Source organism: Teleopsis dalmanni, chromosome 1 (assembly GCF_002237135.1).
Source record: "Teleopsis dalmanni isolate 2A chromosome 1, ASM223713v2, whole genome shotgun sequence".
NCBI lineage: Eukaryota > Metazoa > Arthropoda > Insecta > Diptera > Diopsidae > Teleopsis > Teleopsis dalmanni.
The window spans coordinates 110,690,653-110,711,195 of NC_051846.1; the positions used below are offsets into that span (position 1 = coordinate 110,690,653).

The following is a 20,543-nucleotide window of genomic DNA, read 5'->3' on the forward strand; positions in this document are numbered from 1 at the left end:
TTATTTGCATCAGTATAGGTATTCCGTATCGTAGTATACGGATAATTCTCCATGTCCATGATTCAGTTCTGACAGCAAATGTATGATAAACAAGAGAAATAGAAAGTATACAGTGTGGTATCCAAATGTTTTTAACTGGATGGGGTTTAAAGCAGCCCGAAATTTTGCTCGAATGGCTATTTATTTTCCTAAATCTAGGTTTATTAAATCTAAACTTGATACCGCATTACCTATTAAATCACTTTGGAGTAACATCAAAGCTCTAGGTGTGGCGAATAGCTCAAGAAATGTATGTAGCATTGATTTCACATTTTAAATAATGTCTTTGTTTTATTACGAGATAGATTGAATGCTAATCCTGTCTTCCCTTAACTCGAGAGTGTTTCCTTCGAACGAATCTTTGAGTTTGTCTGTATTAGTGAAGAAACTGTCTTTGCAAATGTTAAGAAAATTTAGCGGTTGTGTTGTTATTTTGTTTTATAATTATATTATATGGCGACCCTGCCAGCTCTTTGTAATAAATAACAAAGAGTAAAATGCGCTATAGTTTTCTAAATAATTAAGACAAACAGATATAAAAAGTGTATGTAGTAACAAAGCCATAAAATTGAAAAACTACTAAACTGTGTTCTTGTGTGAAAATAAAAATAAACACAAAAAGAAAAAAATAATCAACAGTAGTGTGGCGGTTGCATATTCACCATTCAATTTTGAAAATAATATGAGTTGGCCATACAAACATGAATAAATAAAATATTGAAAATGAGATGAGTTGGCCAGGCAGAAGAATTGGTAAAAAAACTATGAATATTTTTATTTAGAAAAGGTGATCGTCAAAATTGAATTATTTATAATAAATAAACATTAAGAATTAAGTAAGGCAAAGCCTACAATTGGTAACCCTGACGTGATCAAAAATGCCGCAAGTTGAAACAAGCAACAATAGCGCACCGGATGGAAACAACACGGCTGAAGATAGTAACGTACGAAATGTTTACAGAAACGAACAACCTCGAGGTGACATTTGCCGTATCGGTATCAAAGCACCAGCATTCTGCAAGAGGGATCCACACCTGTACTTTATTCCGATGGAATCCCAATTCCGAAATGCAGGAATAACAACAGACCAAACCAAGTATGATCATGTAGTCGGAAGTCTCGATAGAGCTACTTTAAGGAATATCGCAAACATCGTTCGTACTCCCCCTGTAGTAGAAAAATACGAAACGATTAAGAAGTGGTTAATTCAAGATTTTGCAAGTTCCGAAAATCGAAAACTACGGCGATTAGTACACGAGTGCCAGTTAGGTGACAGCAAGCCAACACATTTGTTGTGCACCATGCGAGATCTAGCCAGCGGCGCCATGAATGATCGAGCAATAAAACAATTGTGACGGGATCGTTTGCCAGAAGCAGTGCGAGCAATCGTTTCAATTTCGGAGGCTGACTTGGACAAATGTGTGCAACAGGCAGATCTGATGTTGGAAATTGGAAACTACAATTATGTAGTTGTCAACACAGCTACACAGAATAATGATCATATCATGAAAGCCATAGATACTTTGAGTAAGCAGGTTGCGGATATAAAAACTGCACAAAGACGAAGCAGGACGAGATCTCAAATTTCAGATCGCAAGCGACATCGTTCGCTCCATACTGATTAAGTCCAATTTGTAAATACGTCTAGCCGCCTGCTCATCACAGATCGAAACACACAATTTAAATTCCTGATGGATACTGGAGCTGATACCTCAATACTACCAGTATCTCGGTTCAAAAACTCCAAGCTACAAACAACAACGCAATCATTGTATGCAGCAAATGATTCGGCTATTCCAACCTGCGGTAACAAGTTGCTATCAATGAACTTGGGCCTTCGTATGAAGTTTGATTTTATAATCGCCAATGTTTCAAAACCAATCTTGGGTGCCGATTTCTTGAAACATTTCGGTCTTGTGGTAGATGTAAAACGTAGATGCTTGAGCGATACGCAAACAAAGTTGAGTACCCAATGTGCATCGGAACATACTGAATATGAGCCAGTCTTTTTCATTCAGAACGACCACAAATTCAAAGAGCTACTAAACTCATCTAAGGAGGTGACAATGCCTGTTTCATACAATTACAATAACGAGCCTAAGACTACGGTTCGTCACCAGATTATCACCGCTGGTCAGCTTGTTTTTTCTCGTGCATGGCGGCTAAATCCGCAAAAACTGCCAAGCAGGAGTTCGAGTATATGATGAAGCAAGGGATTTGTAGACCATCCAAGAGCGAATGGTCGAGCCAACTAAATATTTAGTAGCATAATTATTTCAAAGGTTCATGAACCAAGTTCTTTTCGGGTTTAACTTTGCCATATGTTATATTGATGATATTTGCATCGCATCCGATAAAATAAACGTGCACATTCAACATGTGCGCCGCGTGCCACAACGACTACAGGAACATGGTCTGAAAATAAACATTGCGAAATGTGTGTTCGCACAGGAAGAGGTAACATTCCTTGGTCATCTCATTAATTATAAAGGAATCCGTCCACCAAGCAAGAAAATTGAAACGATTGCAAATTTTCCAAAACCAAGGGTAGTGCCTGAGCTACGTCGATTCATTGTAATTATCAATTTTTAGCGCCGCTTTATTCCAAAAGCGGCAGAGATCCAGGGACGGCTTCAAAACTTAATTAAAGGTAACAAAAAACAGAACAAAACTGTTATTGAATAGACCACGGATGGAGATAGCGCATTTGCGGAATACAAAGAAGCCTTAATTAATGCAACAACAATCGTTCACCCAATCCCAGACGCAAACCTCGTACTTCACGTAGATGCTAGTAACGTAGTGGTTGGCGCTGCATTAAATCAAATCAACCAAAGACAACTCGAGCCTTTGGGGTTTTACTCAAAGGGGTTGACGAACACCCAAGTCAAGGACAGCACGTACGACCGTGAGTAGTTCGCGATTTATCAATCGGTTAAATATTTTAAATATGCGATTGAAGGTAGACGTTCCACTATTTTTACCGATCATAAGCCAATAACGTATGCATTCGACATCGCCACGCCAGCTGAGATATTTAGATTACATCGGTCAATTCACAACTGACATTATGCATATAGCTGGCCAGAATAACCCGGTAGCCGATTTTCTGTCACGTACCGAAGCTGTCAGCAATGAAGAATTAATTCACCTTGACCAATTAGCAGCAAGTCAGAAAACCGACTTTGAAACGAATGGTTTTCTGTCTAATACGAATAAATCTGAACTTTAATTGAAATGGATACTCATTCTAAACTCATCTAAGGAAATTGCATGCGATGTATCATCAAATCGTGTGCGTCCTTTTGTAACTGAACAGTTCAGACAACGCGTCTTCTATTCAATACATAATTTGGCACATGCTGGTCGGCGAGCTACTATTAAGCAAATAGCAGAGCGTTTCGAATGGCCAGGCATTGCTAAAGACATTGCGGAGCGAGTTAAATTATGTCTTCCGTGCTAACGAGCAAAAGTCACGCAACATAACAGATCAGCGATTTTGAATTGTGACATTCCGAGTGAGCGGTTCGCTGTAATTCACATTGACCTCATTGGGCCTCTACCATCGTAAACGGTTACAGATACTGCCTTACATGTATCGATCGGTTTACCAGATGGCCAGCGGTAGTCCCTATCGATGATATACATGCCAGCACGGTGACCACAACGCTCATCAATGGTTGGATCATGCACTTTGGCGTTCCGAAGCAGATCATAGCAGATCAAGGAAGACAGTTCGAGGCAGCACTGTTTAATAAACTGGCCAAACTCATTGGTGCCAAACATGTCTGAACTAGTTCACGTCGTTCTCAAGCAAATGGTTTGATTGAACGATATCACCGGACTCTGAAAACTGCAATAAAATGTAATCAAGGACATCAACGGTCTGGCGCAATACATTTGATTGTGATTGATTGAGCGCTTCGAAATATCTTTAATTATTGTATTATTATTATTGTATAATTATTGTACTCAAAATTGAATTACTTATAATAAATAAACATTAAGAATTAGGTACAGTAGAATAGAATATAACAACAAATCAACTGCAGTTGCAGGCAACTTTAAAACTAAAATTAACAACATTTATAAACAATCGGACTGACTTTTGAATATTAAGTATTGCATTAAAATACTTTTCTATTGAAAAACAAAACAAAAACAAAAAAGACAAACAAAACAAAAAGCCTCAACATTTGGTGTTTACTCAATTAAATGCGGAAGTGGAAGTGAACATTCATAGTTTCATAGTTTTGATTAAGTATTATTAATAAAGGAAAACGTATTAGTTTTCTCAAGAAAATTTAATTAAAAATAAAACTAAAAATAATATAAAGTTGATGTGATATTAAAAAAACAAAAATACTACAAATGATACAACAACAGCAACAAAATTGCTTAACCTTCAGTTAGTTGAGTTCTATCGTCACATTGGTAAACTAATCAGATGTTTTTTTGTGTATCAAACGTGCAGCGACTTTTTGTGTGTGTGAATTACAATAACAAAAAGCTAAATAAATTTAATTAAATAAAATCAAATTCATTTCTTTATTCAAATTTTTCTATCATGCATAAATTTTTTCATTCATAAATAATTATTTAAACATAAAAAAAAAAAATTCAAAAAAATTAAAAAAGCTTGACTTGCAATTAAAAAAGAAACACTAATCACAAAAACTAAGATTTCGAATAAAAATAATTAAATAAAATAATAAAGGTTAAAACAAAAATATTAAAGGCAAATCGATTAATGGAATAAATTATTTATGTGAAAAAAATCGAAAACGAAGGATGTTACATATGCGAATATTACTCAGCCGCTGGTCACATTTCTCAACTATCATATATAAATTTGTTCATCAAGTGTGAGTACTCTAAATTCAACAAAATTAAAAACTTAAGAATTCAATAATTTAAAAAACAAAAACAATAATTTTTATAGAAGATCTGATTAAACAAAAATGTTAAATTTACTTTTGATTAATTTAATTATTTGATTTTATTTCGTATTTTGTAAATACTATAAAAAAATACTGGAAAAAAAATTATAAATATGTATATGAACATTATACATTATTTTAAAAATTTAAAAATAATTTAAGAAAACGAAGATACAATAATTTTTATAAAAAATCTGATTAAGCGAAAATGTTAAATTTACTTTTGAATACTTCAATCAAATAATTTTATGGCGCATCTTGCAAATACTATTAATAAAAACAAACATAAAAAGACAAAAAAAAAATTTGTTTTTATAATTCCATTAGAATATACATATAAATACATTGTAATTAATATTAAGGTATACATTACATAGAAACAATAATAAATTACATTTACATTGAAACATGAAAACATGAAACATACATATGTATTTGGAAAATATACAATAGTGTGACTATAAGAATCATAAAAATAACAAATATATACGAAAAATATATTTATCCTCTTGCGGATTTGTTGAAGGTGTTTTTTTACACCTGAGCACAGTGTTGTATGTCACTTTTGAAATTTAGTCTGGTGTCACTTGGAGTTTGAAGGATGTATAACATCTCTAAGAAAAAGCGTTTTTGTTGATTATTTTCTTGGTGTAACACCTTTATGTTATCAAGGTCTGGCTCATGTTTTGATGTAATACAGTGTGATGCCAGTACCGTTTTTGAGTCAATATTATTTTTAAATTTGACACTGTGTTTATGTCCGGTTATACGCGTCTTTAACTTGTTTTTTGTTGTACCAACATATACTTGGTTGCATAAGTTGGATCCTTCACCTTTACATTTAATTTGATAAATCACATTGTGTCTATCCAAAGTATCTATTTTAGATTTGGTGTTCGAAAACAGCGTCTTCATCGTGTTATGCGTTTTATATGTAATTTTATATTTTTGTTTGTCATATAGACACTTTTCATAACAAGTTACTAAATTTGGTCATCTCACAGAAACATACATTATTAAAACATAACAAAACTGATCTATCCAATTGTTATGTACTCCTCTTTAGTGTACTCAAAACTTGATGTTAAAGCCCTCAATAAGTTACGATGCTTAGTGAACTGCAGTATGCGATATACTTTTGATCTTAGATTCTTCGATCACTTAGATATTTATAGAAACCCGATTCTAGGGTGTGAAATTGAACAATATATGTAGTTTCATTTATGCTTGTTTTTGTTCAGACTTCTGTCCACTACTACGCCGAAGTACCTTTTTGATTTCTTGCAGCCAACTAGATCAAACAGATCTTGTCTTTTCATCATTCCCAGATATGACTTTGCTTCCACTACTAAGTTTTTTTTTATTCAGTCTGTTAGAATATGAAATGCTCTTTCAAGCACAACCAGAAATGCAGATAGCACGGAAGTTTTTAAAAACCTGTTCAAAAATGAATTGTCTTGACGTCACGTTTATTTGTCTTGTGTTTTTTGAATTCTGTTTTTATTAATTTCTTTCCTTTTTCTTTTATTCATTGATTTTGGTTTGTTTTTTTTTATGTTTATTGTAATTGATATTAACTTAAATAAATAATTCAAATTGTTTTATTACTTTTTTGCTGTTAATCAGTAAATTAATTTTACACTTTTTACGTAAGTTATATTACATTTTAATTACTTTTTTTATTTCATTTTTTATTTTATTTTTTATTTTATTTCTTTAAGTTAGCTTTAAGATACTGCAATAAAAAGGGTTGTCCAGTAATGCTTTTAAATGAATAAATAAATTAATATAATTTTTCATGCCTTTTAACAGTGAAATAATCAATAGACAAAATAACGTATTTATTACGAACAATGCCGACACGAAATATAAGTAATTAATCAAATCATTCGTTGACATTTAACTAGAAGTTGTGTATGTACTTTTAAAAGTCGTTCACAAGAGACGAGTTTTTAGTCTTGGCAACCATACCATTTGAGCTTATTAGTTAAGTTGTTTCATATGTTATTTTTTAAATAAGCAGTTATTCTTTTATGATATGCTTACAAAAGAAAAGGTCTATTATTGGGATTTATATAATGCTATGTGCCTATTGCTTACTATTTCACAAACATTGTTTAGAATGCTTTTTGAATTTTCCGCGTTTTTTATTTTAAAAGAATTATTTTATATAATACTTAATTTTTTGTTGCAATTAATATGTAAAGATATGAAAGTTCTTTAATAGATTTTTTGACATATAAATTAAATTATAATAATGTAAACATTCAGCTTTTGAACTCAATAATATAAATGGACAAGAGCCTGAAGCCGTGTGCGAGTTCGAATAAGTTAAGGGAAGTAGTAAATTATGTAGGTAAGACAGCGAATATTGGTATTTACCAGAATTTTGTGCAGGGTGAATTAGATAAAAATTAGGTAAATTAAGTGTTACCATTTTGAATAAATAAATAAACCTATAAATAGGTTTACCTATAAATAATATTAAAGTACAATAAATAAACAAATAAAAATTTACATAAGTGCAGTGCATAAAACCCCTAGGAAATTTAAATTTACTTTTTCTCAATTTACTCTAACTCGTACACGGCCTAAATGAAGCACTGTACAAATGTTATGAGTTTATATATTGTTTTTCTTGTTTATTTCTTATGTACTATAGAGACTTTCTCAACTTTCTCAACTTTTTTAATTTTTGATACTCCACTGATTGCACTTTATAACTAAGAGTTATTTAAGTTTATAAGTACGTGTTAATTTTAATTTCACTTTTTTTCTTTTTTTGTGATGACTTGTTAGTACTTTAAGTATTCACCGCTCCTTTTTAATGAAATATTTATCACTTTTTAATAATTTTTGACAAGACCATCTTTATGAATACTTCTGTCACACCCGAGTTACCAACATTTCTGCTGGTTACTATAGTTTTTATATTCCGAATACTCCTTTTTAAAATTATTATTTTAGATATTTAACTTTCAAGAAAAAAAAATTAAAAACACTTGCAAAAGTCAAAGTTTTAAATCAAGTTGAAATTTAAATTTTATATATAAAGAACTAAACCAATGAATATTTGTAAAAGCAACTAGTTATGGATGTTAAGCAATATTCTTAATAGTCAATAATTACACAAAAAATAAATAAAAATAAATTTGAAACTTTTGCTGAAATACGAATATAGTTCTCTTTTAATTACGGATTAAAAGTAACATGTAATTGTATTTGAATTAGGCACTTACTTGTGGAATGTTTTGCTTCTTTACCAACCCATACTGGTTCGGTGCTTTGGGATATGTATGATTGTTCATCCCATACAGCCTTTTCTTCAAGATTTTTGCTCTAAAAAATGTAATGTAAAGTAGTAATATGAAAGGATGTATATTCTAGTTTATGTTTATATTAAACTTACGTAATCTTTATCTATATGAAGTTCAATTTCATCTGTAGTTTGCTCTAGAGTGCTGTGCGTAATGCCGTAATAAAAGTACATTATAAATCCTAACGTCATCCAGAATGTAAATCTAACTAATGTTAATATGCTTAATTTAAATATTAAATAAATATTAACAGTAATAGCAATTGCTGGAATAAATGGAAGTCCTGGCGTTAGAAATGCGAGTGCATATCTGAGAAATATATAATGAGAGTGTTCAGCAAAATTATGTATTAAAAGCTTTTCGAAAGTACCTGTTTTGTGGTTGCCTCGATATAATTAGTAGTATCACAAAAATGCCGATAATTATTAAAAAATAAAATGTTGCAGCTAATCCGCCAGACCAACCAATAGCCGCGAATAGATCCAATAAAAATATTAGACTAAACATAATACCAACAAGTTTAGTAACGTACATGCCTTAAAATTGAATCATAAAACAAAATTAATATTTTTTTGTATTAAAAGTCATTGATTTACCACTGTCTGCTGTAGCTTGACCTGGATTAATCCAAGGGAAAAATCCTGGACAAAGGTAAGTGTATTCGCTAAGTTTTCTAGTTAAGAAATTGAATCCCATTGTATCAAAAGCAGTAGCTTGGCCAGTAGGTCCTGGTGGCGCTCCATGTACACTTCCATAAAATTTGTTTTCAGAACGATCAGATACTAAAAATTGATCATCACGTCCCAAATAACCCTCTGGACTATCATCAATAAAAGAATCGTCGGAATCTGATATACCACGAGTAACACGTTTTATGGTTAACTTATTGGTATGTAAGACTTCAGCTGTTGTAGCATTTGGGTTTGATGCAGCACCAGGTGTCAATGGTATTCTTAATTGTGCTGGTAAAAGTTCAACAAGAGAAGTACTATGTGGTTGATATCTTAACACCAGTACACAAGTGGAAACTAATGTATAAGCTAACAATGTGCCAATGGACATCATTTCAACTAAAATTTCTAAACGTACTGTTAAAGCCACAACAGCTGCGGCAATACCACTGCATATTGTTGCTAAGCCAGGAACATTAGTACGCTGCCAAAGATGAGACAGTTGTCTAAAGACAAAATGCATTTTTATTAAGAAATGTTTAGGTAATGTACACTTACTTCAAAATAAGTCCATCCTGCGCCATAGCATATATAACACGTGGCATAGGAAACATTGATCCAAACATGGCAACCGACAATCCAGCTGTTGCTCCTATTGCTACAATTACCCGGCATTTTGGCGCTGCAACATAGGACCACATTTGCACTAACGCAGCACCAGAGTTAATATGATCATAAGGAACTTAAAGTACATTAAATGAGAAAACTAAGTTAGATGCATTTACTTACACATTAATATATTTATATGCTACATACTATCTTTAAATTCTTTATTAAAATTTAATTATATTAATAAAATCATTTTAAATCGTTACTTATAGGTTTACGAGGGCTGCTATATATAATTCTGGCCTAATGATGAAAATGCTAATATTTATCATCAAAAATTGTTTTATTGTTTTTAAAGTATTCTCCAGCCTGATTTATACACTTTGTTGTGTCCGGTTTTCGGTGGGCGAAGTAATTTTGAAGTGAAAGTGGAGCGGTGACATGGTGGCCAGCCCGGTATGCTCGCCGGTTTTGGGGGTGATTCTTCTCACGCCCAGCAACAACCGCGGACATCAACAAAAATTCATGGCACCTGTATATATTAGAAGGAAGTCAGCCATAGGAGCAAACATACATGGTCAGCTGCATCAAACGATTGTGAAAGAACGTTGTCATAGCTTGAATCGTCCCAGTTCCTGTCACATTCACCAAAAAAAAAAAAATATACACGCATCATTCACACAGCTACATTACACCCTATATGGATTTCTACTATTCCCTAGGCCACTCCACCGTCGCCAAATTAATGATCTGTGAAGTTGCTGCGTCCTTCTCATCAGAACCTAGGCCAGGTCCATTTTGTCCGCATGTCGCCACATAAAGCGATACAATATGCTCCGGTACTTGCATTTTGTGAAATATTATGTCTTACAGTTTTTTTACTTCGCCTAACTTGTCTCTTGTCTCTTGTCGAACTAAAAGCACAATGTACTTCTTGTACTCATGTACGAACAATGTTTATTTGTTTTCTTATATTTTTATTTTAATTTTTGGTAAGGTAATTGCGATTTTGTCATTTGCCGTGCTACTTTGCGTTGAAAGTAAATCTAAATGTCGCCGGGAAAGATGTCTCAAGAGATAGAGCAGTATACACATATAAATAAATGTACAAACAATTTTGCTTGCTTTGATTATTATGCGGCTAATCAATGAAAAATACAATAGTTTAGGTATTTATTTACGTTAAAGTTATAAAAAACGAAAATTACAACAATTTGTATTTTATTTAAATTAATTTACACTTAATTTAAGAAATAAAAATTTAAACAATAACTTCGAAATGTAATTTTAGACTCAAAATAAAACGCGTGCTGTTCATTTAGAACTTGAAATGCAAGAGAGCGATCGAGAATGCTAGTTCAATCGTGAAGCCAAAAAACTGTAAATTAATATTGTTTTTATATTTTGAAGTACCGTATATGTGCAAGGTTGACGAAAGTTAACATTGGGTTGCATATTGACCATAAAAAAATGAGCAGCACGCGCGTTATTTTAACTACTTTAAAATGAAAGCAAATTTATCATAGCAAAAAATGTAAACATTCAACACCGGCCGCGTTGAAGCACGATTATGTGTTCAATTTTCCGGCAGCACCGCTAATTTGTGAACTGGACGCCTCAGAATTCCGTTGCTGGTATTGACGTCAACGACCCTGACTTTATTGTCGCGACCTGTAATTACGGCTTCCATCCTTCCGAGCTTCTACTGGTGAGAGGGAAGGTTGTCTTCTTGGACGACGACTAGTCGGCCGACTGCGAGATTCGGCTGCTCGAACACCCACTTGTTCTTGGGATGCAGCTGTAGGATGTAATCTTTCGACCAGACCTGCCAAAACCTCCATTTGAGCTCGCATAACAGACGCCAACGTTTCAAAGTGCTCAATTTGTTGTCGGAGACGCCTTGCGCGGATTCTTGCGGCAGCGTGTGGAGAGTACCTCCTATCAACAGGTGTGCTGGTGTTAGCGCCTCTTTGTCGTTTGGGTCTTGACTCAATGGACTGAGTGGACGAGAATTTAGCAGGGCTTCTACCTCTATGAGCACTGTTTGCAGTTCTTCGCTGGTAAGGAGCGAACTGTTGGTTGTTCATTGTATGTGGTGTTTTGCCGACTTTACCGCCGCTTCCCATAATCCTCCGAAATGAAGTGCCCCGGGTGGTATGAAGACAAACTCTATGCCCCTTTGTGCAGCATAGTATGCCAGATCGTCCTTGTGCTCTCGAAACGCCTCTATCAGCTCTTTCAGCTTGCGATCGGCAACTACAAAATTTTTCGCATTGTCGCAATAGATTTTTTCTGGGAGTCCTCGTCTTCCGGCAAACCTTTTAAGACAAAAAATAAAACAGTTAGTTGTCAGATCTGTTACAAGTTCTAAATGTATAGCCTTTGACGTGAAACAAACAAACACTGCGATATACATTTTAACTGGTGGTCGACCACGAATTTTCAAAGTAGTGTATACAGGCCCACAAAAATCGACACCGCTAATTAAAAAGGGTCGTAGTGCCTTTAACCAATCTGCAGGTAAGTTTCCCATTACTTGGGTCAACAGCTTAGGTTTGTATCGAAAACAATGTATGCATGCTCTTACGGTTTTACTGCATGCCTTGCTTGAATTTATGACCCAAATTTTTTCACGAAGCAGCACTTCTAAGGCTTTTGGACCAGCATAACAATTGGTTGTATGGAGAAATCGTAAATAAATCTCGACAAAATGCAATTTTTTTGGTAACAGCAAGGGAAATTTTGAATCATAAGAAAGTGGTGCGTTTAGTAGACGACTTCCTACACGAAGCAAATTGCATGTTCGAGAACCATCTTGGACTGTATGAATGAACGGAGTTAGTTTCTGAATGCTAACTGGCAATTTATGCGACTTCTTAATTTTTTCGATCTCATCCCTGAATTTGTGATTTTGAATGAATTCAACGATTTTCAAGAATGCCCAATTAAGCTCCTTTGTGGTCGGAATAAGAGCGTTGGCTCTCTCATTTTTCTTAGTGATAAAACGTAGAATGTACGCGAAAATTCTCAGCAGTCTTGGGTAAGATAATTGGCTACAGATTAGTTTTGAAATGACATTAGTTTCAATTTCAACTGCTAAAAGTCCGACCTTGACCTTTCGTTTCTCCAAACTTTTTTCATGTGTTGATAGTGGAAAATGACTATTTTTTGGCCAGTTAGTGGCATCTTGAAGCAAATATGGGGGACCTTTGAACCAGATTGAGGTATTAAGCTCGTTGACAGTACAACCTCTGGAAACTATGTCTGCTGGATTTTGTTTTGACGGAACGTGTCTCCACAAAACGTCGTTTGACCATTCTTGAATTTCTGAGACTCGATTTGCCACTAATGTTGTGAGTGTAGACGGATGACTCTTGATCCATTATAATGTAATTTCCGAGTCAGTCCAAAAATATGCAATCTTGACGGCACAAGAAATGAGTGACTGTACTCGAGTCCATAGTTTAGCCAGAAGGTGAGCTGCACATAATTCGAGTCTGGGTAAAGACTTTGTACTGAGCGGAGCAACCCTTGATTTAGCAGTGAGCAACGCTGTATGGATACCATTAGAGTCGCGAGTTCGGATGTAAATACAACAGCCATAAGCTCTTATCGAGGCGTCTGCGAAACCGTGGAATTGCGATAGAATCCAGTGAAGATAAATCCGCTTTGATGGCTTGCCAACTGGTGTCAAGGTGCATAGGTATCGATTCATCCCAATCAAGTTTTTGAAGCCAAAGTTCTTGCAACAATATTTTTGCTTTAGTGATAATTGGACAAATTAAACCGAGGGGGTTGAAAAGTCGAGCTGAAACCGACAATATATTTCTCTTTCTGGCTCGTAAATGATTGAATTTTTCTTCTAAATGAAATTTGAAAATATCACTCTTTGGCAACCAATGGATTCCAAGGGCCTTTGTAATATCACTGTCATTGATTTTCAACGGTTTTTCTAACAGCTCGGTGCTTTCATAGGCTGAGTGGTTTGAGAACCATTTCGCTAATTGAAATCCTGCTTCATTGAGAATATAACTGACTTCTTTTCGAATTGTTTCTAAATTTTCAAAATTATCAGATCCAGTAAGCAAATCATCGACATAAAAGTCATTGCGTATTGAGTTTGCTTCCCTAGGATAAGTAAGTTGATAAATATCGCTCAAATGGGTTAAGCAGCGAGAAGCTAGGATTGGTGCAGATGACGTACCATAAGTCACAGTGTTTAATTTGTACACCTTCAGTTCGTCGGACGAATTTTCTCTCCAAAGTTTAAGTTGGAAAGTTCTGTCTGCCTCGTCAACTTCAATTTGACGGTACATTTTAACAATGTCAGCAGTTATTGCATACTTATGCATGCGGAAACGAATCAGAATTGAATATAAATCTTGCACGATCGGGCCGACCATTAGTAGATCATTCAATGACATCTGCGAAGATGTTCGACTTGACGCGTCGAATACAACCCGAAGCTTAGTAGAGGTGCTCTGTGGTCGCAGAACATATTGATGGGGTATGAAGTAGTGAGGGGTTGCAGAAAAATTCTCGTTGGTTGGTGTCATATGACCTAAGTTCCGATATTCTTTCATAAAATCCATATAGAGATTCTGTAAGATGGAGTCTTGAGAACGTTTGCGCTCTAATGATAGAAAACGGCTTTTTGCTGCCTGGAATGAGAATCCTAAAAGACTTGGATCAGATTTAAAGGGGAGTTTCACCTTAAACCTGCCAGACAGTGTACGTTGAACAGTGCTGACGAATTTTGTCTCGCAAAGTTGTTGTTCCGCAGTATATTTCTTAACCTTAATCTCCTTAGGAATTTCTTCTAATTCCCAGAATTTTTGTACAAGAGAGTTTAAGGAACAGTCATCTGTCAACTTTTCTTTATCTGAGCTTATTAGATTGCAAATTTTAGCATTGGGGCTTTCGGCATGTTTGAATCTTCCAGATACAATCCATCCAAGTAATGTTTTCTGGAGCGTTGGAAAATTAGTACCTTGTTTTATTTGTCCAATCGACAACAGTTCGAAAAAGCTTTCGGCACCAAGTAGAAGATCTATCTTTTGCGATTTGTGAAAGTGTGGATCAGCAAGTGAAAGATTGGAAGGAACATTCCAATTACTCATTGACACAAATTTGTCGGGTTGGTAAGTGGAGATTGAAGGCATTACCCAAAAATCAGTAGAAAACTCATAAGAGTTAATACGTGATCTCACAGTGGCATGTAATTTTTGCCGTACTGTGGAGTTTGTTTCACCAATGCCAATTAGGTTTAGAGTTTTCGCTTCTTTTTTTATTTGCAGTCGTTGTGCAAGTTCCTCGGTTATAAAGTTGACTTGAGAACCGGAATCGAACAGTGCTCTGGCCAGCTGATAATCTCCAGATTTTCCTTGAATGGTTATGACTGCAGTGGCTAGAATAATTTGATCGTCATTCGATGAACTATGATTCACAGAGGCACGAGAAATAATAGGTTGTCCTGGATTATAAGATAAACCTGTTTGAGGAGTGTTAGTAGAATATTGGTGTAAAAGAGTATGGTACTACCAATACACACCGCTTCAGCAACTGCTGTTAGTCAACAAATGCCAGCAATGGCTTTTCCATTTAATTTCTCTCTACCAGCACCACAAGCGGCTAATTCTGCTTTAATAGCTCAGCAGCAAGCACAATTCATTGCTCAACAAAACCTTTTAGCTCGCCAACAAGCAGCTGCAGTTACTGCAGAGCAGCTGCTTTAATAGCTTAGCAGCAAGCACAATTCATTGCTCAACAAAACCTTTTAGCTCGCCAACAAGCAGCTGCAGTTGCTGCAGAGCAGCAGCAGGTGGTAGCCGCCACCGCCACGGCAGCTGAAAAAAAAAAAAATAACAGCGAAATATAGTAGCAGCGAACCGCGATGAAGAGCAAAAGCAGTGAATGACAGCAGCGATCTGCTGGCAGCGAACAGCAATGACGAACAGTATAGCAGCAGTCTGCACGTGTTTTATTTTACAGTAGCGGTTTTTCATTAGCTGATGCTGGTATTTTACAAATCCAGTTACTGCTTGCGGAATTTTCCTTTTACTCAATTTTACTGATATTCACTTCACAACCACTTCACACGCGGAAACTAAACCATGAAAAACGAACTAATATCACGATGCTGCCAGTTGCAGCTCTAGAATATGTTCACGAAATTTAGTTTAATTTTTTTTTAAATTATTTTATTTCAAGTCCCTGCACGGGCGCCAATGAAAAATACAATAGTTTTTGTATTTATTTACGTTAAAGTTATAAAAAACGAAAATTACAACAGTTTGTATTTTATTTAAATTAATTTACACTTAATTTAAGAAATTAAAATTTAAACAATAACTTCGAAATGTAATTTTAGATTCAAAATAAAACGCGTGCTGTTCATTTGGAACTTGAAATGCAAGAGAGCGATCGAGAATGCTAGTTCAATCGTGAAGCCAAAAAACTGTAAATTAATATTGTTTTTATATTTTGAAGTACCGTATATGTGCAAGGTTGACGAAAGTTAACATTGGGTTGCATATTGACCATAAAAAAATGAGCAGCACGCGCGTTATTTTAACTACTTTAAAATGAAAGCAAATTTATCATAGCAAAAAATGTAAACATTCAACACCGGCCGCGTTGAAGCACGATTATGTGTTCAATTTTCCGGCAGCACCGCTAATTTGTGAACTGGACGCCTCAGAATTCCGTTGCTGGTATTGACGTCAACGACCCTGACTTTATTGTCGCGACCTGTAATTACGGCTTCCATCCTTCCGAGCTTCTACTGGTGAGAGGGAAGGTTGTCTTCTTGGACGACGACTAGTCGGCCGACTGCGAGATTCGGCTGCTCGAACACCCACTTGTTCTTGGGATGCAGCTGTAGGATGTAATCTTTCGACCAGACCTGCCAAAACCTCCATTTGAGCTCGCATAACAGACGCCAACGTTTCAAAGTGCTCAATTTGTTGTCGGAGACGCCTTGCGCGGATTCTTGCGGCAGCGTGTGGAGAGTACCTCCTATCAACAGGTGTGCTGGTGTTAGCGCCTCTTTGTCGTTTGGGTCTTGACTCAATGGACTGAGTGGACGAGAATTTAGCAGGGCTTCTACCTCTATGAGCACTGTTTGCAGTTCTTCGCTGGTAAGGAGCGAACTGTTGGTTGTTCATTGTATGTGGTGTTTTGCCGACTTTACCGCCGCTTCCCATAATCCTCCGAAATGAAGTGCCCCGGGTGGTATGAAGACAAACTCTATGCCCCTTTGTGCAGCATAGTATGCCAGATCGTCCTTGTGCTCTCGAAACGCCTCTATCAGCTCTTTCAGCTTGCGATCGGCAACTACAAAATTTTTCGCATTGTCGCAATAGATTTTTTCTGGGAGTCCTCGTCTTCCGGCAAACCTTTTAAGACAAAAAATAAAACAGTTAGTTGTCAGATCTGTTACAAGTTCTAAATGTATAGCCTTTGACGTGAAACAAACAAACACTGCGATATACATTTTAACTGGTGGTCGACCACGAATTTTCAAAGTAGTGTATACAGGCCCACAAAAATCGACACCGCTAATTAAAAAGGGTCGTAGTGCCTTTAACCAATCTGCAGGTAAGTTTCCCATTACTTGGGTCAACAGCTTAGGTTTGTATCGAAAACAATGTATGCATGCTCTTACGGTTTTACTGCATGCCTTGCTTGAATTTATGACCCAAATTTTTTCACGAAGCAGCACTTCTAAGGCTTTTGGACCAGCATAACAATTGGTTGTATGGAGAAATCGTAAATAAATCTCGACAAAATGCAATTTTTTTGGTAACAGCAAGGGAAATTTTGAATCATAAGAAAGTGGTGCGTTTAGTAGACGACTTCCTACACGAAGCAAATTGCATGTTCGAGAACCATCTTGGACTGTATGAATGAACGGAGTTAGTTTCTGAATGCTAACTGGCAATTTATGCGACTTCTTAATTTTTTCGATCTCATCCCTGAATTTGTGATTTTGAATGAATTCAACGATTTTCAAGAATGCCCAATTAAGCTCCTTTGTGGTCGGAATAAGAGCGTTGGCTCTCTCATTTTTCTTAGTGATAAAACGTAGAATGTACGCGAAAATTCTCAGCAGTCTTGGGTAAGATAATTGGCTACAGATTAGTTTTGAAATGACATTAGTTTCAATTTCAACTGCTAAAAGTCCGACCTTGACCTTTCGTTTCTCCAAACTTTTTTCATGTGTTGATAGTGGAAAATGACTATTTTTTGGCCAGTTAGTGGCATCTTGAAGCAAATATGGGGGACCTTTGAACCAGATTGAGGTATTAAGCTCGTTGACAGTACAACCTCTGGAAACTATGTCTGCTGGATTTTGTTTTGACGGAACGTGTCTCCACAAAACGTCGTTTGACCATTCTTGAATTTCTGAGACTCGATTTGCCACTAATGTTGTGAGTGTAGACGGATGACTCTTGATCCATTATAATGTAATTTCCGAGTCAGTCCAAAAATATGCAATCTTGACGGCACAAGAAATGAGTGACTGTACTCGAGTCCATAGTTTAGCCAGAAGGTGAGCTGCACATAATTCGAGTCTGGGTAAAGACTTTGTACTGAGCGGAGCAACCCTTGATTTAGCAGTGAGCAACGCTGTATGGATACCATTAGAGTCGCGAGTTCGGATGTAAATACAACAGCCATAAGCTCTTATCGAGGCGTCTGCGAAACCGTGGAATTGCGATAGAATCCAGTGAAGATAAATCCGCTTTGATGGCTTGCCAACTGGTGTCAAGGTGCATAGGTATCGATTCATCCCAATCAAGTTTTTGAAGCCAAAGTTCTTGCAACAATATTTTTGCTTTAGTGATAATTGGACAAATTAAACCGAGGGGGTTGAAAAGTCGAGCTGAAACCGACAATATATTTCTCTTTCTGGCTCGTAAATGATTGAATTTTTCTTCTAAATGAAATTTGAAAATATCACTCTTTGGCAACCAATGGATTCCAAGGGCCTTTGTAATATCACTGTCATTGATTTTCAACGGTTTTTCTAACAGCTCGGTGCTTTCATAGGCTGAGTGGTTTGAGAACCATTTCGCTAATTGAAATCCTGCTTCATTGAGAATATAACTGACTTCTTTTCGAATTGTTTCTAAATTTTCAAAATTATCAGATCCAGTAAGCAAATCATCGACATAAAAGTCATTGCGTATTGAGTTTGCTTCCCTAGGATAAGTAAGTTGATAAATATCGCTCAAATGGGTTAAGCAGCGAGAAGCTAGGATTGGTGCAGATGACGTACCATAAGTCACAGTGTTTAATTTGTACACCTTCAGTTCGTCGGACGAATTTTCTCTCCAAAGTTTAAGTTGGAAAGTTCTGTCTGCCTCGTCAACTTCAATTTGACGGTACATTTTAACAATGTCAGCAGTTATTGCATACTTATGCATGCGGAAACGAATCAGAATTGAATATAAATCTTGCACGATCGGGCCGACCATTAGTAGATCATTCAATGACATCTGCGAAGATGTTCGACTTGACGCGTCGAATACAACCCGAAGCTTAGTAGAGGTGCTCTGTGGTCGCAGAACATATTGATGGGGTATGAAGTAGTGAGGGGTTGCAGAAAAATTCTCGTTGGTTGGTGTCATATGACCTAAGTTCCGATATTCTTTCATAAAATCCATATAGAGATTCTGTAAGATGGAGTCTTGAGAACGTTTGCGCTCTAATGATAGAAAACGGCTTTTTGCTGCCTGGAATGAGAATCCTAAAAGACTTGGATCAGATTTAAAGGGGAGTTTCACCTTAAACCTGCCAGACAGTGTACGTTGAACAGTGCTGACGAATTTTGTCTCGCAAAGTTGTTGTTCCGCAGTATATTTCTTAACCTTAATCTCCTTAGGAATTTCTTCTAATTCCCAGAATTTTTGTACAAGAGAGTTTAAGGAACAGTCATCTGTCAACTTTTCTTTATCTGAGCTTATTAGATTGCAAATTTTAGCATTGGGGCTTTCGGCATGTTTGAATCTTCCAGATACAATCCATCCAAGTAATGTTTTCTGGAGCGTTGGAAAATTAGTACCTTGTTTTATTTGTCCAATCGACAACAGTTCGAAAAAGCTTTCGGCACCAAGTAGAAGATCTATCTTTTGCGATTTGTGAAAGTGTGGATCAGCAAGTGAAAGATTGGAAGGAACATTCCAATTACTCATTGACACAAATTTGTCGGGTTGGTAAGTGGAGATTGAAGGCATTACCCAAAAATCAGTAGAAAACTCATAAGAGTTAATACGTGATCTCACAGTGGCATGTAATTTTTGCCGTACTGTGGAGTTTGTTTCACCAATGCCAATTAGGTTTAGAGTTTTCGCTTCTTTTTTTATTTGCAGTCGTTGTGCAAGTTCCTCGGTTATAAAGTTGACTTGAGAACCGGAATCGAACAGTGCTCTGGCCAGCTGATAATCTCCAGATTTTCCTTGAATGGTTATGACTGCAGTGGCTAGAATAATTTGATCGTCATTCGATGAACTATGATTCACAGAGGCACGAGAAATAATAGGTTGTCCTGGATTATAAGATAAACCTGTTTGAGGAGTGTTAGTAGAATATTGGTGTAAAAGAGTATGGTACTACCAATACACACCGCTTCAGCAACTGCTGTTAGTCAACAAATGCCAGCAATGGCTTTTCCATTTAATTTCTCTCTACCAGCACCACAAGCGGCTAATTCTGCTTTAATAGCTCAGCAGCAAGCACAATTCATTGCTCAACAAAACCTTTTAGCTCGCCAACAAGCAGCTGCAGTTACTGCAGAGCAGCTGCTTTAATAGCTTAGCAGCAAGCACAATTCATTGCTCAACAAAACCTTTTAGCTCGCCAACAAGCAGCTGCAGTTGCTGCAGAGCAGCAGCAGGTGGTAGCCGCCACCGCCACGGCAGCTGAAAAAAAAAAAAATAACAGCGAAATATAGTAGCAGCGAA

General features: G+C 36.1%; 4 protein-coding genes across 4 annotated transcripts; 1 reads left to right on the forward strand and 3 right to left on the reverse strand.

The window, feature by feature from the left end:
* Window positions 1–1,730: 1,730 nt before the first annotated feature.
* On the forward strand, window positions 1,731–3,502 carry LOC119665541. Its single transcript, XM_038074768.1, has 2 exons — window positions 1,731–2,147; window positions 3,305–3,502. Exons 1-2 carry the CDS (start codon window positions 1,731–1,733, stop codon window positions 3,500–3,502), a joined length of 615 nt encoding a protein of 204 aa, XP_037930696.1.
* A 4,669-nt stretch (window positions 3,503–8,171) lies between these two features.
* On the reverse strand, window positions 8,172–11,702 carry LOC119665542 (probable cationic amino acid transporter). The gene is made up of 6 exons (XM_038074769.1): window positions 11,258–11,702; window positions 9,526–9,709; window positions 8,893–9,473; window positions 8,667–8,832; window positions 8,389–8,605; window positions 8,172–8,318 (listed from the first exon to the last, which is right to left on the reverse strand). The coding sequence occupies exons 1-6, from the start codon at window positions 11,700–11,702 to the stop codon at window positions 8,172–8,174; spliced, it is 1,740 nt and encodes a 579-aa protein (XP_037930697.1).
* A 1,440-nt stretch (window positions 11,703–13,142) lies between these two features.
* Window positions 13,143–16,781, reverse strand: LOC119665543. Its single transcript, XM_038074770.1, has 2 exons — window positions 16,337–16,781; window positions 13,143–15,067 (listed from the first exon to the last, which is right to left on the reverse strand). Exons 1-2 carry the CDS (start codon window positions 16,779–16,781, stop codon window positions 13,143–13,145), a joined length of 2,370 nt encoding a protein of 789 aa, XP_037930698.1.
* Window positions 16,782–18,221: 1,440 nt separating this feature from the next.
* On the reverse strand, window positions 18,222–20,326 carry LOC119665544. Its single transcript, XM_038074771.1, has 2 exons — window positions 20,320–20,326; window positions 18,222–20,146 (listed from the first exon to the last, which is right to left on the reverse strand). The coding sequence occupies exons 1-2, from the start codon at window positions 20,324–20,326 to the stop codon at window positions 18,222–18,224; spliced, it is 1,932 nt and encodes a 643-aa protein (XP_037930699.1).
* Window positions 20,327–20,543: the final 217 nt, after the last annotated feature.

Coding starts and splice junctions, on each gene's coding strand:
- LOC119665541 (XM_038074768.1), top strand. CDS start 1,731: ATGGATACTGGAGCTGATACCTCAATACTACCAGTATCTCGGTTCAAA. Junction 2,148..3,304: donor ATAACGAGCCTAAGACTACG/GTTCGTCACCAG, acceptor AACTCATCTAAG/GAAATTGCATGCGATGTATC.
- LOC119665542 (XM_038074769.1), bottom strand. CDS start 11,702: ATGGGAAGCGGCGGTAAAGTCGGCAAAACACCACATACAATGAACAAC. Junction 8,606..8,666: donor TCGAGGCAACCACAAAACAG/GTACTTTCGAAA, acceptor TATATTTCTCAG/ATATGCACTCGCATTTCTAA. Junction 8,319..8,388: donor TTCATATAGATAAAGATTAC/GTAAGTTTAATA, acceptor TACATTTTTTAG/AGCAAAAATCTTGAAGAAAA.
- LOC119665543 (XM_038074770.1), bottom strand. CDS start 16,781: ATGGGAAGCGGCGGTAAAGTCGGCAAAACACCACATACAATGAACAAC. Junction 15,068..16,336: donor AGCTCGGAAGGATGGAAGCC/GTAATTACAGGT, acceptor CTCCTCAAACAG/GTTTATCTTATAATCCAGGA.